At 35.2% G+C, this 15372-nt stretch overlaps 1 protein-coding gene across 1 annotated transcript; it reads right to left on the bottom strand.

Moving 5' to 3' along the window:
* Nucleotides 1-12094: 12094 nt before the first annotated feature.
* LOC139842263 (uncharacterized) lies at nucleotides 12095-12553 on the bottom strand. Its single transcript, XM_071832428.1, has one exon. The coding sequence runs from the start codon at nucleotides 12551-12553 to the stop codon at nucleotides 12095-12097; it is 459 nt and encodes a 152-aa protein (XP_071688529.1).
* Between the last annotated feature and the right edge of the window lie 2819 nt (nucleotides 12554-15372).

Raw genomic sequence — 15372 nt, 5'->3', positions numbered from 1 at the left:
AATATTTTTGGGATAAGAATACATGCAGGTTTTATAAATGATTTACAAAATAGACACAAGTACGTGAAACTACATTCTATGGTTGAATTATCGAAATCGAATATGCCCCTTTTTATTAAGTCTGGTAATCTAAGAATTAGGGAATAGACACCCTAATTGACGCGAATCCTAAAGATAGATCTATTGGGCCTAACAAACCCCATCCAAAGTACCGGATGCTTTAGTACTTCGAAATTTATATCATATCCGAAGGGTGTCCCGGAATGATGGGGATATTCTTATATATGCATCTTGTTAATGTCGGTTACTAGGTGTTCACCATATGAATGATTTTTATCTCTATGTATGGGATGTGTATTGAAATATGAAATCTTGTGGTCTATTGTTACGATTTGATATATATAGGTTAAACCTATAACTCACCAACATTTTTGTTGACGTTTAAAGCATGTTTATTCTCAGGTGAATATTAAGAGCTTCCGCTGTTGCATACTAAAATAAGGACAAGATTTGGAGTCCATGTTTGCATGATATTGTGTAAAAACTGCATTCAAGAAACTGATTTCGATGTAACATATTTGTATTGTAAACCATTATGTAATGGTCGTGTGTAAACAGGATATTTTAGATTATCATTATTTGATAATCTACGTAAAGCTTTTTAAACCTTTATTTATGAAATAAAGGATATGGTTTGTTTTAAAAATGAATGCAGTCTTTGAAAAACTTCTCATATAGAGGTCAAAACCTCGCAACGAAATCAATTAATATGGATTGTTTTTAATCAATAAGAACGGGACATTTCAGTCAACCTAAGTCAAAGGTTACTAGGTCAGTATGTTATCCTCATAGGTTCTAATAGTGCATAAAATAAGTTTAAGTGTCATCATCATCATCATTCATCATTGTAAAAGTTAAGTAAGGTTAACAAGTATAGAGGTCGTAACAATAGGCTGACTTTGATCAGATGCTACGGCCTCTACGTAAATCGAAAAGACGCGTAATCAGTAGTTATGGCTCCGTATGGGAGTCCTCTAGTTTCTGACCAATTTCTAGACTAAAACTCGTCTTCGTTTGACTGTGGCGACAGTTTAAGTGCGAGTAGGTCCGAATTTTCAGCACAACGTTACAAGGGTGTAGTGATTTTGAAAAGGCCATAAATCCCAAACCGTAACTCGGATTGAGATGAGTCTTAAATGGAAAGTCATCTAATCGAACCAGGATATCTGAAAATCAACTTTTCCAGTAGCCCAGGAGACTGATATGATGGAATTTGACAATCTTTTAAACAAACATGTTCTACATATTAACAAGTTCATAAAACCCATTTATGAAGATAAAAGTGAGCGGAAGCATGCAAAGTTCATGTTATAAGTTAACCATTTTAAAAGACAAATTCCATTAATATATCAAGTCATGAAGATATGCTTACATATAACAAAGAAGGAAGAAGATTATACCTCCTCTAAGATGAGAAATGAGCTGAATTTGGACAGCAGAATGTTGATGAAGATGATGCAAAATGAGCTTCTAACTTAAAGCCTCAAGTGTGTTATACCCCAAGCAATTAACCCCAACACCTTTTTCTATAGTTAGGCTTTTATTTGACACTTGATATAAGCTTGTAAAAACAAGTAATCAACCCTTGAAAGCTCCCTAAACCCCACGGCATTCAGCAGCCTGTTGGGAGTATTTTTGCAGTTTTTTTGATGGTCTTTGATGTGTATTTTCAAGTGTTTAAGTCTCCAAGAGGTCTTGGTACTTATGCCATGGAATCTCTTTGAAAGTAATACTTAAAAGCTAGTTAAATAATAGCATGCTTGTGAAACTCCCATGCCACTTTCAAATTTGTATTATAAAATAAGTTTTATAAAAGAGTTAATTTTTTTATAAAACTATTTTATAAACTTCCATATTTATTTATGTACATTTAATTATATAAAACCCATTTATATAAAATGCAACATAAATTTATTAATTATTTAACCTATAAATAATTAAATCCAAATTATATAAATTATTCCATAATTTATATATATATATATATATATATATATATATATATATATATATATATATATATATATATATATATATATATATATATATATATATATATATATATATATACATCAAGTAATATTTCAGAAAACGGTTTTTCATGAAGTTCAAGTGTCGCGTATTTAATCAATGATCCAATCGTCAATATTAAATACGTATAAGGTGTTGGTAAGCTTGTTATTGGGTATGACCCGACTTGGATCAAAACATATTAGCCACGTTAATTTAATATGTCTCTCGGGCATACGAAATACCTTTAATCTCCCACTTGCACGAGAAACATAAGAAATTAATGCAAGTGATGGATACCACCTAACGACCGTCCATCACCCCCAATATGTTATGACTATGTGCCATTCAATAACATCATCCCTTTCGAGTTCTCATCTCGAATATGAATAGGTGAATCTTTCATTTATCCTTTCATCCTAGATGTCATGTTAAATCCAAGGGATACAGAGTGATCACTCCCTTTTAGATTCAACTTTATCAGGCCTTGGACATATGACTCTCAACGAATAAGAGGGACAAATTCCATCTTGACTACATACGTCCTATATATACACCTTGCATTATACCTGAGCTCTTCCTTATGAACTACCATATTTCAGAATAGCGAAGGAAAGAATCAAGGCACAACACTTGGTAAATATCCGAACCCAATATGTACCTCAGGTCAGAGGATACAATGATATTCGCCTTTACTCAAGATTACATGTGATCAACCATAAAGGCTCCATTTAGTAAATCTTGATGGCGGGTCTTCCAATATTTGCATCCCACAAATATCTATGAACCTTGGTAGCAACCTTGCCCCATATTCAGTCCGTGAATGTATACCAATCCAAGTTCATAATAGTCTAAACCTCACACTTGTTCCCACGAATGTGATCGACTACGGAATTTAGAATAATTACTTATCCATGGATAAAATATGCAAAATAGGAACATGACTCAAAATAAATTAATACCATAATTATATTAGTGAGTTTGAACAATTTCGTTCCGTTACAATACTTAAAACAGATCATGACCAATCACTAGAATATCGAAGCCCTAATGCACAAACATGTCCTGCATGTTTTGATCCATGTAAGAGCTTCGTGAGAGGATCCACTATATTAAGATCTGTGTGAACTTTGCGAATACATATATTTCCCTTTTCAACTTCATCCCTTATGTAGTTGAATCTCCGCTCAATGTGACGGGTCTTTTGATGAGCACGAGGTTCCTTGATTTGAGCAATCGCACCCTCGTTGTCACAAAAGATCTCAAGAGGGTCCTGAATGGAAGGGACTACTCCTAAGTCGTCGATGAATTTCTTCATCCATGCAGCTTCCTGAGCTGCCAATGATGCGGCGATGTACTCCGACTCTGTAGTGGATAGAGCAACAACATCCTGTTTTGAACTCTTCCAAGAGACCGCACCTCCATTTAATGTGAAGACATAACCGGATTGTGATCGAGAATCATCACGATCAGTTTGGAAACTCGCGTCCACGTAACCTTTTACAGCGAGTTCCTCCTCACCAGACCCATATATCAGAAACATATCCTTAGTCCTCCTAAGGTATTTCAATATACTTTTAACAGCAATCCAATGACTGTTTCCTGGGTTATTCTGGTATCTACTTGTCAGGCTAAGAGCGCATGACACATCCGGTCTAGTGCATATCATTGCATACATGATTGACCCAATGGCAGAAGCATATGGGACTTTCTTCATTCTTTCCTGTTCATCTTTTGTGGTGGGGCACTGAGATGAACTGAGAAGTGTTCCCTTTTGAATAGGTACCAAACCTTTCTTAGAGTTCTCCATCTTGAACCTTTTCAAGATCTTTTCAATGTATGCACTTTGATTTAAACCTATCAGTTTCTTGGATCTATCCCTGTAGATCCCAATCCCCAAAACGTATTGTGCTTCTCCAAGATCCTTAATGGAGAAGCATTTGCTTAACCAAGTTTTAACACCTTGCATTGCAGGAATATCATTTCCAAATAACAATATATCATACACATATAGTACAAGGAACATGATAGTGCTCCCACTAGATTTCTTGTATACACAAGCTTCATCACCATTTTTAATGAAGCCAAATTTCTTGGCCTCCTCATTAAAACGATGATTCCACATTCTAGATGCTTGTTTCAATCCGTAGATTGACTTCTTTAACTTGCATACCTTTTTAGGATATTTCGGATCAACAAAACCCTCAGGCTGAACCATATAGACATCTTCCTCAAGATGTCCGTTTAGGAAAGCGGTCTTGACATCCATCTGCCATATTTCATAATCATAATGAGCAGCAATGGCAAGTAATATCCTAATAGACTTTAGCATCACCACAGGAAAAAAAGTTTCATCATAGTCAACCCCTTGAGTTTGAGTGAAACCTTTTGCTACAAGTCTAGCTTTATATGTATCCAAGTTTCCATGTATGTCGGTTTTCATTTTGAACAGCCATTTACAATCAACTAGCCTAGAGCCAGGAGGCTGCGCAACAAGTTCCCAAACTTGGTTGTCATACATGGATTGCATCTCAGCGTTCATGGCTTCCTGCCATTTATCTTTATCAATCCTTGATAAAGCATCTTGGTAGTTTATTGGTTCATCCAAATCAACCACATAGCAACCATCCATGAGAAACCCATATCTCTCAGGAGGATTACTAATCCTACCAGATATGCGAACGTCTTGTGTATTTTGATCATCCATCTGATCACTCTCAACATTTTCATGTTGAGTGCTAGTGTCAGCCAATTGTGTATCATCTACTTGATCTTGAACCTCTTCAAGATCTATCTTCCTTTCACTTTTGCCTTCCATTAGGAACTTAGTTTCAAGGAATTCAGCCTTCCGAGCAACAAATACATTCTGCTCGGAAGGATCATAGAAATAGTATCCCATATCATCCTTGGGGTATCCTATGAAGATACACTTCGTGGATCGAGCATTCAACTTATTAGGGATGTAACGCTTAGGGTAAGCTTCACATCCCCATACCTTTAAGTATGATAGAGATGGAGGTTTTCCAAACCACATCTCATGAGGTGTTCGTTCCACTTTCTTGGTTGGGGCCATATTTAAAATACGAGCCGCTGAGCATAGACAATAACCCCAGAATAATAGAGGTAACGAGCTTCTAGCCATCATAGATCGAACCATATCCATTAGGGTTCGGTTCCTCCTTTCGGACACACCATTAAGCTGTGGTGTCCCGGGTAGAGTAAGTTGCGAGATAATCCCACAACTTCTAAGATGATCTTGGAAGGCATCGCTTAGGTATTCACCTCCTCTATCGGTTCGAAGTACCTTAATTGTCTTATTGAGTTGATTTTGTACTTCGTTTTGATACTCTTTGAATGCTTCAAAAGTTTCGTCCTTATGTCTTAACAAGTAGACATATCCGAAACGACTGAAGTCATCAATGAAAGTAACGAAGTATCTTTCACCATTCCTAGCTATGGGCTTAAAGGGTCCACATACATCCGAATGTATTAATCCCAATAAGTCCTTAGCCCTTTCGTAGGTCCCTTTGAAAGGTGCTTTAGTCATCTTGCCTTGTAAACAAGATTCACATACATCAAACGAGTCTAGTTCATTTGATTTCAAAAGGCCATTCTTTTGGAGTGTATGCATTCGATTCTTGTTTATGTGACCAAGGCGACAATGCCATAAGTAGGAATCACTCAAATCCCTTTTGAGTTTCTTGGTGCTAGTATGGTATATTGAGCTACTAGATGATGTGTCATCATGAACCAATTCATAAATTCCATTTGAAGGCGAAGCCTTAAAATAAAATACATTATCTAAATAAACGTGGATATCATCATTAACAAAATTAAGATAAAAACCACATTGTTTTAAACGGGAAACTGAAATAATGTTTCGACTTAAATCCGGTGCATACAAAACATTGTTCAAAATAAGTTCCAAACCACTAGGAAGTTTTAATACAAAGTCTCCTTGAGCCTTCACTTGCACTTTGGCTCCATTACCCATAAAGAGACTTGATGTTCCCGTTTGCTTGCTACTTCTTTTGAACCCCTGCAAAGAATTGCAAATGTGAGTTCCACATCCAGTGTCTAATACCCATGTATTAGAAGAAGTAATACTAAGCTCTATATATACCATATATATGTTACCTGAGGATTACCCCGCATCCCTCTTTTCCTTCAACTCCTTAAGGTAGACCGGGAAATTGCGTTTCCAGTGACCCATTTCACCGCAACCGAAGCACGGTCTTCCTTGGGGTTTGCTTGTCCGGCAACCTTTTGCTTCTTGTTCTTGTTTTTGGTTGGGGTAACCATCCTCCCCTTTCCCTTGCCTTGATGGGCGGGTCCTTTCCTCTTAGCCGCCTTTGGCTTAGAGGTGTTGTTACCTTTGGACCCACCATCATTGATCATTAGCACGGGTGAAGCCCTCTTACCCATGCTAGTTTCCGCCGTCCTGAGCATGCCATGAAGTTCGCCAATGGTCTTATCCATCCCATTCATATTGTAATTAATTACAAATTGGTCAAACCTCTTTGACAAGGAGTTTAGGATAAGATCGGTGGCTAGCTCATTAGATATGTTGAGGTTAAGACGGTTTGCGCGATCAATGAGGCTTTTCATTTTGAGGACATAAGAGGATACGGATTGGGTGTCATCCATACGACATGCATGTAGTGCTCGAACCGTTTCGAAGCGCTCGACACGTGCTTATTGAAGGAACATCTCCTTCAATTGCGTAATCATGTCATATGCACTATGATGTTCGAAATCCTTTTGGAGTTCGGGTATCATAGTGCCAAGCATTAGGCAAGCGACTTGCACCGAATCGGCCCAATACTTGTCATAATAAGCCATGCCCTCTAGATCTTCCTCATCCGGTTGGTCGGGAATAGGGTCCTCCAACACATACGCTTTATCCTCAAGTTTGAGGACAATCCTAAGATTACGGAACCAATCCATAAAGTTCGTATGGTTGAGTTTGTCTTTCTCGAGGAGAGACCTTAATGATAGGTTGTTTAGGTTAAGTGGTGCATTTTGCATGTTGTTGTTATTGGTGGCCATCTACAAAATTAACAAAGTTCATTTAAGTATTGATTTTATATTTAATAAACAATACCCTTTTATAATTAATTAATTCATTAAATATTAGAATCCAACGGTAAATCAAATTTCGGTTAGGTGACCTTTATCCCGTTATTTGATTTAGCTAGGTAGTCATTTATATGACAATTGCAATCCTTTTGCAACTTCTAAATTATGGGATCATGCAATCCTTTTGCATGGCATATTTATCCCATCAACGCCTATTTGTTCCTCATGCTTCGGTGACCCTAAGTTCATGATTTCCAAATCAAGTCGTCCTACTTGTGTAAACATGTAAAATCAACATACAAGTGGTTAGGTGACCTTTATCCCACAAGCTTGCTAATTTTACCTTAACCATATTAGTTAGTTCATAATGGTTAGGTGACCTTTATCCCATTATGAGTTTCCTACTATGTTCAAGTGTTCCCACAAAAGGATGGCGTTTTAACTTGTTTACCTTGTTATAGTTAAGGGATTTTAAGTTTTCATAAATTCTAGTTTAAGAAAACATTTTGCCATATACCAACATGCATTTGGTGTATAGCACAATATGAAAAACCAATTTTCATGTCTTATTAGTAAAACCAATTACATGATATAAACCATTTTATATGCAATGTCATTTATGTCCTTGATAACCATTTATTAGTGACCTTTGTTGTTTTAATTATAACCAATTATAATGTCATTTTGCAAGTTGTAAATATGTGATAAATTGTAGCAACCAAACATACAAACACAATAATCATGCAAAACAACCAAGTTCACAATCAAGCCAATTTGGTAGACATTTGTTTAGCCAAAACAAATGTCACCTTCTAAGGGTTATGACAAAGTAGGAGATTTTTAATCTCCCACTTAATCTTGCATCCAAATGTTTCCAACTTGTGTTCATCTTCATCATCTTCATTCTTCATTTTCTTTACAAAAGGATATATCCTAATACATTTTTTCTAGAAAATGAAATTACAACCTAATCTATTTTACATACCAAACATAAAATAAATTACAAATGAATAAAATTACAAATTATTACAAACCAAATGAATGATTAATATTACAAACCATAAGAATGAATAAAACAACCACATCATACACACATGCAACCACAAGGTCAAGGCTTGATTGTGAACAACAACTAACAACAAAACTTGACCAAACTTGAAGTTCCAAACCCATTTTGGAACCCCTAAAATTCGGCCAAAATTAAACCCCACCCAAAATCCAAAATTTTTACATTCTAGTTTCATGCATGTTACTAGATTGTAAGATTAGTGGATTTAAAAGTCATAAACAAGAAGCATATTTCAAAGACCTTGGCTCTAGATACCATTGATGGAATTTGACAATCTTTTAAACAAACATGTTCTACATATTAACAAGTTCATAAAACCCATTTATGAAGATAAAAGTGAGCGGAAGCATGCAAAGTTCATGTTATAAGTTAACCATTTTAAAAGACAAATTCCATTAATATATCAAGTCATGAAGATATGCTTACATATAACAAAGAAGGAAGAAGATTATACCTCCTCTAAAATGAGAAATGAGCTGAATTTGGACAGCAGAATGTTGATGAAGATGATGCAAAATGAGCTTCTAACTTAAAGCCTCAAGTGTGTTATACCCCAAGCAATTAACCCCAACACCTTTTTCTATAGTTAGGCTTTTATTTGACACTTGATATAAGCTTGTAAAAACAAGTAATCAACCCTTGAAAGCTCCCTAAACCCCACGGCATTCAGCAGCCTGTTGGGAGTATTTTTGCAGTTTTTTTGATGGTCTTTGATGTGTATTTTCAAGTGTTTAAGTCTCCAAGAGGTCTTGGTACTTATGCCATGGAATCTCTTTAAAAGTAGTACTTAAAAGCTAGTTAAATAATAGCATGCTTGTGAAACTCCCATGCCACTTTCAAATTTGTATTATAAAATAAGTTTTATAAAAGAGTTAATTTTTTTATAAAACTATTTTATAAACTTCCATATTTATTTATGTACATTTAATTATATAAAACCCATTTATATAAAATGTAACATAAATTTATTAATTATTTAACCTATAAATAATTAAATCCAAATTATATAAATTATTCCATAATTTATATATATATATATATATATATATATATATATATATATATATATATACATCAAGTAATATTTCAAAAAACGGTTTTTCATGAAGTTCAAGTGTCGCGTATTTAATCAATGATCCAATCGTCAATATTAAATACGTATAAGGTGTTGGTAAGCTTGTTATTGGGTATGACCCGACTTGGATCAAAACATATTAGCCACGTTAATTTAATATGTCTCTCGGGCATACGAAATACCTTCATGATAAGATCCCGAAAAACAGTATGAATGGTGCTCCGGTGGGGTTCTTAGTGCTTGAGGCTCATCACGGTTCTCATCCTTGATGCTTGTAGCTTCAAGTGTACAACTCGTTGATGGGTTAGCATAACCTTGACCAAGATTCTTCCATCAACACACAATATGTTAAGACCAAGTAAGAACACAACTCATTTAAGAGTTTTAGATGGATGATGAACCAAGGTTACATCATATCCTTAGTCTTAACACAATTACAAGTTACATTTACAACTAAAGCTACAAACTTTACTTCAATCAAGCAAGTATGAACATAATCTAAGTCAAATAAAGTGATGGAACCCTAAGCTAGAGAGCTTGAATCATTTTCACCCAAGTTATAAGGTCACAAAGCTAGAAAGCTTGAACCTTTAGTGTTCTTGAAGACCTTGAAGCATAAAGCTTAGATCTTTAAGTTATATGAAGACCATAAACACAAGTTTTGATCTTTATAACAAAATAATGAGATCATAGGTTAGGAAACTTAGATCCAACAAAAGATATGAAGATTCAAGCTAGAAAGCTTGCATCTTGGTTGTTCTTGAAGATCTTGAAGCATAAAGCTTGGATCTTTAAGTTACATGAAGATTACAAACACAAGTTTGAATCTTTATAACAAAATAACAAGATTAAAGTTAAAAGATATAGATCTACAAAGTAGGTGAAGATTCAAAGCTAGAAAGCTTGAATCTTCCATGTTCTTGAAGGATTCAAATCCAAGTTTGAATCTACAAGATGTAATCAAGATCAAAGCTAAAAAGCTAGACCCTTTAATGAAGATGATGAATTCGAAAATGATAAGAGAAGAAGAATAAGAAATTTAAAAACTTACAAGTTTTAGAGTGAGAAAGACTAGAGAGGAAATAAGAGAGTAAGTGTGTGTGAAATGTAAATGAGAGCAAGTGTAAAATGGATGGAATAAGGCTTGTATTTATAGGTGAATGAGGGTGAGGGTGGTGGTGATGGCCGTTGGAATGGGAGGGGGACAAGGGGGACACACTTTTGCTTTTTGGTTAATGGTTGTCTAAAGTTGGTGCTTATGTTAGGATCCCATGCAACATTAACGATAATACTTGACAAAAATGCTAGCATGTTCCCTCTAATAAATGGGCATTTACCTTACATATTAATGGGTCACTAGCTATTAATAATTGAGCTAATTAAATAGTCCACTAACTAGTGTAGGGTGGGCTAAGGCCCAAAAAGGTAGAAAGTCCAACAAGACTAACTAGTAAGCGTAAGTAAATTACTACGCGTAATTAAGCATCCAAAAATCCAAGTAATTATTATTATGAAATAATAATTAAGATTTCGTAGTCATAATATTCCGATTACGACAAAAGTTAAACGTGTACGCAGTACGCAGTTTGTTCGTAACGTCAAGTGACACTAACGGTCATAAAGGCTTCCGGTGATCAAGTTAAGCATCCTGCGTTCTTAAAGGCACGTTTTAACACATAAATGAAAGTAGGCCATGTGTATAAAGATTCCAGAGTATAAAGTAGCACAGTACGCACAAATACACAGTTTCGCAAAAATCACAAGGCACAAAAACAAGTCGAAAAAGTCGGGTCGTTACAACAAGTGACTATCAAACTCACTCGCACTATTGCGTAGCTCACTTGCATGACTGACCCCTCACACACACGGCTGACATCCTACTCACACGCATGGCTGTCAAACTCACTCGCATAGTTAATTGCCTCACTTGCACCGCACAGGTGAGTTCCTCACTAGCACGATTGAGCAAGAACATCAGCAGACATGCAATTCGAGCTTTTTACGCCCAAATCACGCTTTTTAATTGTTTTGGCCGATTAATTGGTCTACAAATTCCTATAACATATATGGAACATGTTTCTAAGTCCAAAACACAACACATTTAAATCAAATTAAAAGCTTACTATACAAAAACCCCACTTAAAACCCATTTGAATTCATCAAATTCAAAGAAGTTTACCATGATTTGATCCTAGAAAACACTGTAATCAGGTGCACGAAATCACAAGGCTTGATTTACACTATTTGATTTAGATATTTAGAGAGCAGAGATGTGTTTAGGGTTTATAGATTGCCAAAAATGGTAAGTTAGGGAACGAACAGTGTATATATTCAATTGAGGTTTCTTCATAGTAAGGAAACCCCACTCCCCATTTCACGCGGGTGTTTACCAGTTATTTGGAACATAATGTACCTCATTATGCAGCCCTAACGAGGTAAAAATCACATAAACATATATGTTCTGTGGCCCTTGTCACAAAACGCACTTTATCTCATACACGAATAATTATAAAACACGTAATTATTAAAATCACTATAATAAACACACAAGGTTAAATGAGTCATTACCACTAGGTCCAAGTCGAGGTTGTTACAAATCTACTCCCTTAAGAAGATTTCGTCCTCGGAATCTGGTCAAGGTCAATCAACTGAGGGTATATGGCTTTCATTAACTCCTCGGCTTCCCATGTTAAGTTTGCACCCACACTATGCTTCCATTCCACAAGCACCATTGGAATCTGGTTCTGGCGTAATTTGGTCACTTTTCTATCTAAGATCTTAACAGGTTCCTCTACTAATTTCTAACTTGAATCTACTTTCAAATCCTGAAGAGGTAAAATCTGAATTTCATTATCCACTTTGCACTTGCGGAGATAACACACGTTAAACGTATTATAAATACCCACCAGTTCTGTTGGAAGATCTAAGACCACTATCTGATCATTTAAAACTTGTCTGATATGAAACGGACCAATATATATTGGTGCTAACTTTCCTCTCTTACCAAAGCAAATTACACCCTTCCATGGAGACAGTTTCAAATATACACGCTCACCTTCGGCAAACGTCACTAGTCGTCGATGAGGATCCGCATACATCTTTTGTCTATCTCTAGCAACTTTTAACTTTTCACGTGCTATTGCCACTTTTTTTGCTGTTTGTTGCACAATCTCAGGACTTCCAAACTGCTTCTCACCAGCTTCTAACCAACACGATGAAGTTCTACACCGTCTACCATATAACATTTCGTAGGGCGTCATGCCGATAATTTAATGAAAGAAATTATTGTAGGCAAACTCGACTAAAGGTAGATGAATATCCCACGATCCTCCATATTTTAATACACAAGCTCTTAACATATCCTATAACGTCTGAATTGTTTATTCACTTTGACCGTCTTTCTGAGGATGATAAGCTGTACTAAGATTAACACGAGTACCCAGATTCTGTTGTAAACTCTGATAGAAGTTAGATACAAACCTCGAATCTCTATCTGACATAATAGACAATGGTATCCTGTGTCGATCCACAATTTCATTCATGTAAAACTGAGCCAACTTACTTAAAGAAGGCATTTCACTCGCAGCCAGGAAGTTTGTAATCTTAGTCAAACGGTGTCATTTCCCTTCTGGGTTCGGGTAACTTTGTTACGAAATCCATCGTTATATGTTCCCATTTCCATTCTGGAATTTTTAATTGACGCAACGACCCATAAGGTTTCTGGTGTTTAGCTTTCACATGAGCGCAAATATGCCTATTTTCCACGAATTATGTCTTTTTTAATTGTAGGCCACCAATATAACACTTTCAGATCATGGTACATTTTCGTACTGCCCGAATGGATAGATAATCTCAACTTGTGTGCTTCATTTAGGATTAAATCCCTCACTCCTCCAAGCAAAGGCACCCAGACTCATTCACGAAAGGTCTTTAATCCCCAAGAATCATTAATTAAATCCTCTTTTCGTTTCACCATTAGCTCGAATTTTAGATGTTCATCCTTCAAGGCTTCTAACTGAGTTATCTTTAGATGATTCACTAGGTCAGACACAATCTCAATTCACATAAATTTAGCACTATCAGTTGATCTTTTATTGCTCAATGCATCTGCAACTACATTTGATTTACCAGGATGATACTTTATTTCACAGTCGTAATCCTTAATTAAATCTTGTCATATTCTTTGACACATATCAGTTCTTTCTGCGAAAATATATACTGTAAACTCTTATGATTAGTGCAAATAACACATTGTGTACCGTACAGATAATGCTTCCACAATTTCAATGCAAAAATCACTGCAGTCATTTCTAAGTCATGTACTGGATAATTCTTCTCATTTGGTTTCAATTATCGAGAAGAATAGGCAATTAAACGTTCTCTTTGCATCAATACACAACCTAAACCAGATAACGACGCATCACAATACACCACAAAATCGTCTGATCCTTTAAGTAGGGCTAACACTGGGGCTTGACACAACAATTGTTTCAAAGTTTAGAATGAAATTTCCTATTCATCACTCCATCGAAAAGACACATATTTTCTAGTTAGTTTCGTCAAAGGGTCTGCGATCTTTGAAAAATCTTTAATAAACTGTCGGTAGTAACTGGCCAATCCTAGGAAACTCTTGATCTCTGTCTGATTCTTTGGTGAATTCGAATTCATCACAACCTCAATTTTAAATGGATCCACTTTTATACCTTCTGCACATATAATATGACCCAAAAATTGAACTTCACGTAACCATAAAACGTCTGCGTAACGAATACTGATAACGGTATGTTATTTCAATCAATAGTTAAGGTAGAATTTTATGAAAATAAAGGGATCTTACTTGAAACTCGTGCCTTTATACACCACAATTTAACGTCGTCGTTGAGCGAAAGCATCGACATTTACTAGAAATAGCAAAGCACGACGGTTTCAAGCCTCACTACCAATTGAATTTGGGGAGATTGCATCCTTACGGCTGCTTACATTATAAATAAATTACGTAGCCGAAAACGTAACTGTAAAACCCCACATGAAATCTTGCTTGGCAAGATACCTACATATGATCACTTTAAAGTCTTTGGTTATCTCGCTTATGTTCACGATCACTTCTACAAAAAAGACAAATCTGGCCAAATACGAAGGCCTTATGTTTTTATTGGGTATCTAATGGGACAAAAAGGACACAAATTATACGATATACATAACGAAAAGGTTTGTGTGAGTCGTAATGTAACTTTCGTTGTAAACAAGTTGTAGTGACCCGAACTTTTCCATGTTTATATATATTAATTGAGATTGATATTTACATGACTAAATGTTTCCAACATGTTAAGCAATCAAACTTGTTAAGACTTGATTAAATGAAATAAGTTTCATATAGACAATTGATCACCCAAGTTGACCGGCGATTCACGAACGTTACAAAATTGTAAAAACTACATGTTATGGTATATATATAGACATATATATGTGGTTGACATAATATTATGATGAGTAAGTATCTCACTAAGTATATTAACAATGTGTGATATACATAAGAAATGAGATTACTAAGTTAAGAAACTCGAAATGATATATATAACGATTATCATTATGATAACGTCTACTAAATACATATGTATCATATTAAGATATTGATACACTATATTTAACATGTTAAAATGATATTTAAATATATCATTAAGTATGTTAATAATGAACTACATATGTAAAAACAAGACTACTAACTCAAGAATTACGAAACGAGACTTATATGTAACGATTATCGTTGTAACGATATTTTAATGTATATATCATATTAAGAGATATTCATACATCATAATATCATGATAATATAATAATTTAACATCTCATTTGATATAATAAACATTGGGTTAACAACATTAATTGAGATCGTTAACTTAAAGGTTTCAAAACAACACTTACATGTAACGACTAACGAAGACTTAACGACTCCATTAGAATGTATATACATGTTGTGTTTTAATATGTATTCTTACACTTTTTAAAGACGTAAATACACATATCAAATTACTTCTACTTAACAAAAATGCTTACAATTACATCCTCGTTCAGTTTCATC

This window comes from Rutidosis leptorrhynchoides, chromosome 4 (assembly GCF_046630445.1).
Source record: "Rutidosis leptorrhynchoides isolate AG116_Rl617_1_P2 chromosome 4, CSIRO_AGI_Rlap_v1, whole genome shotgun sequence".
Classification (NCBI taxonomy): Eukaryota; Viridiplantae; Streptophyta; class Magnoliopsida; order Asterales; family Asteraceae; genus Rutidosis; species Rutidosis leptorrhynchoides.
This window is presented reverse-complemented; position numbering and strand designations above follow the sequence as displayed.

Excerpts from the sequence above, each read along its gene's own strand:
- LOC139842263 (XM_071832428.1), bottom strand. The coding sequence starts at position 12,553 with ATGACGCCCTACGAAATGTTATATGGTAGACGGTGTAGAACTTCATCG.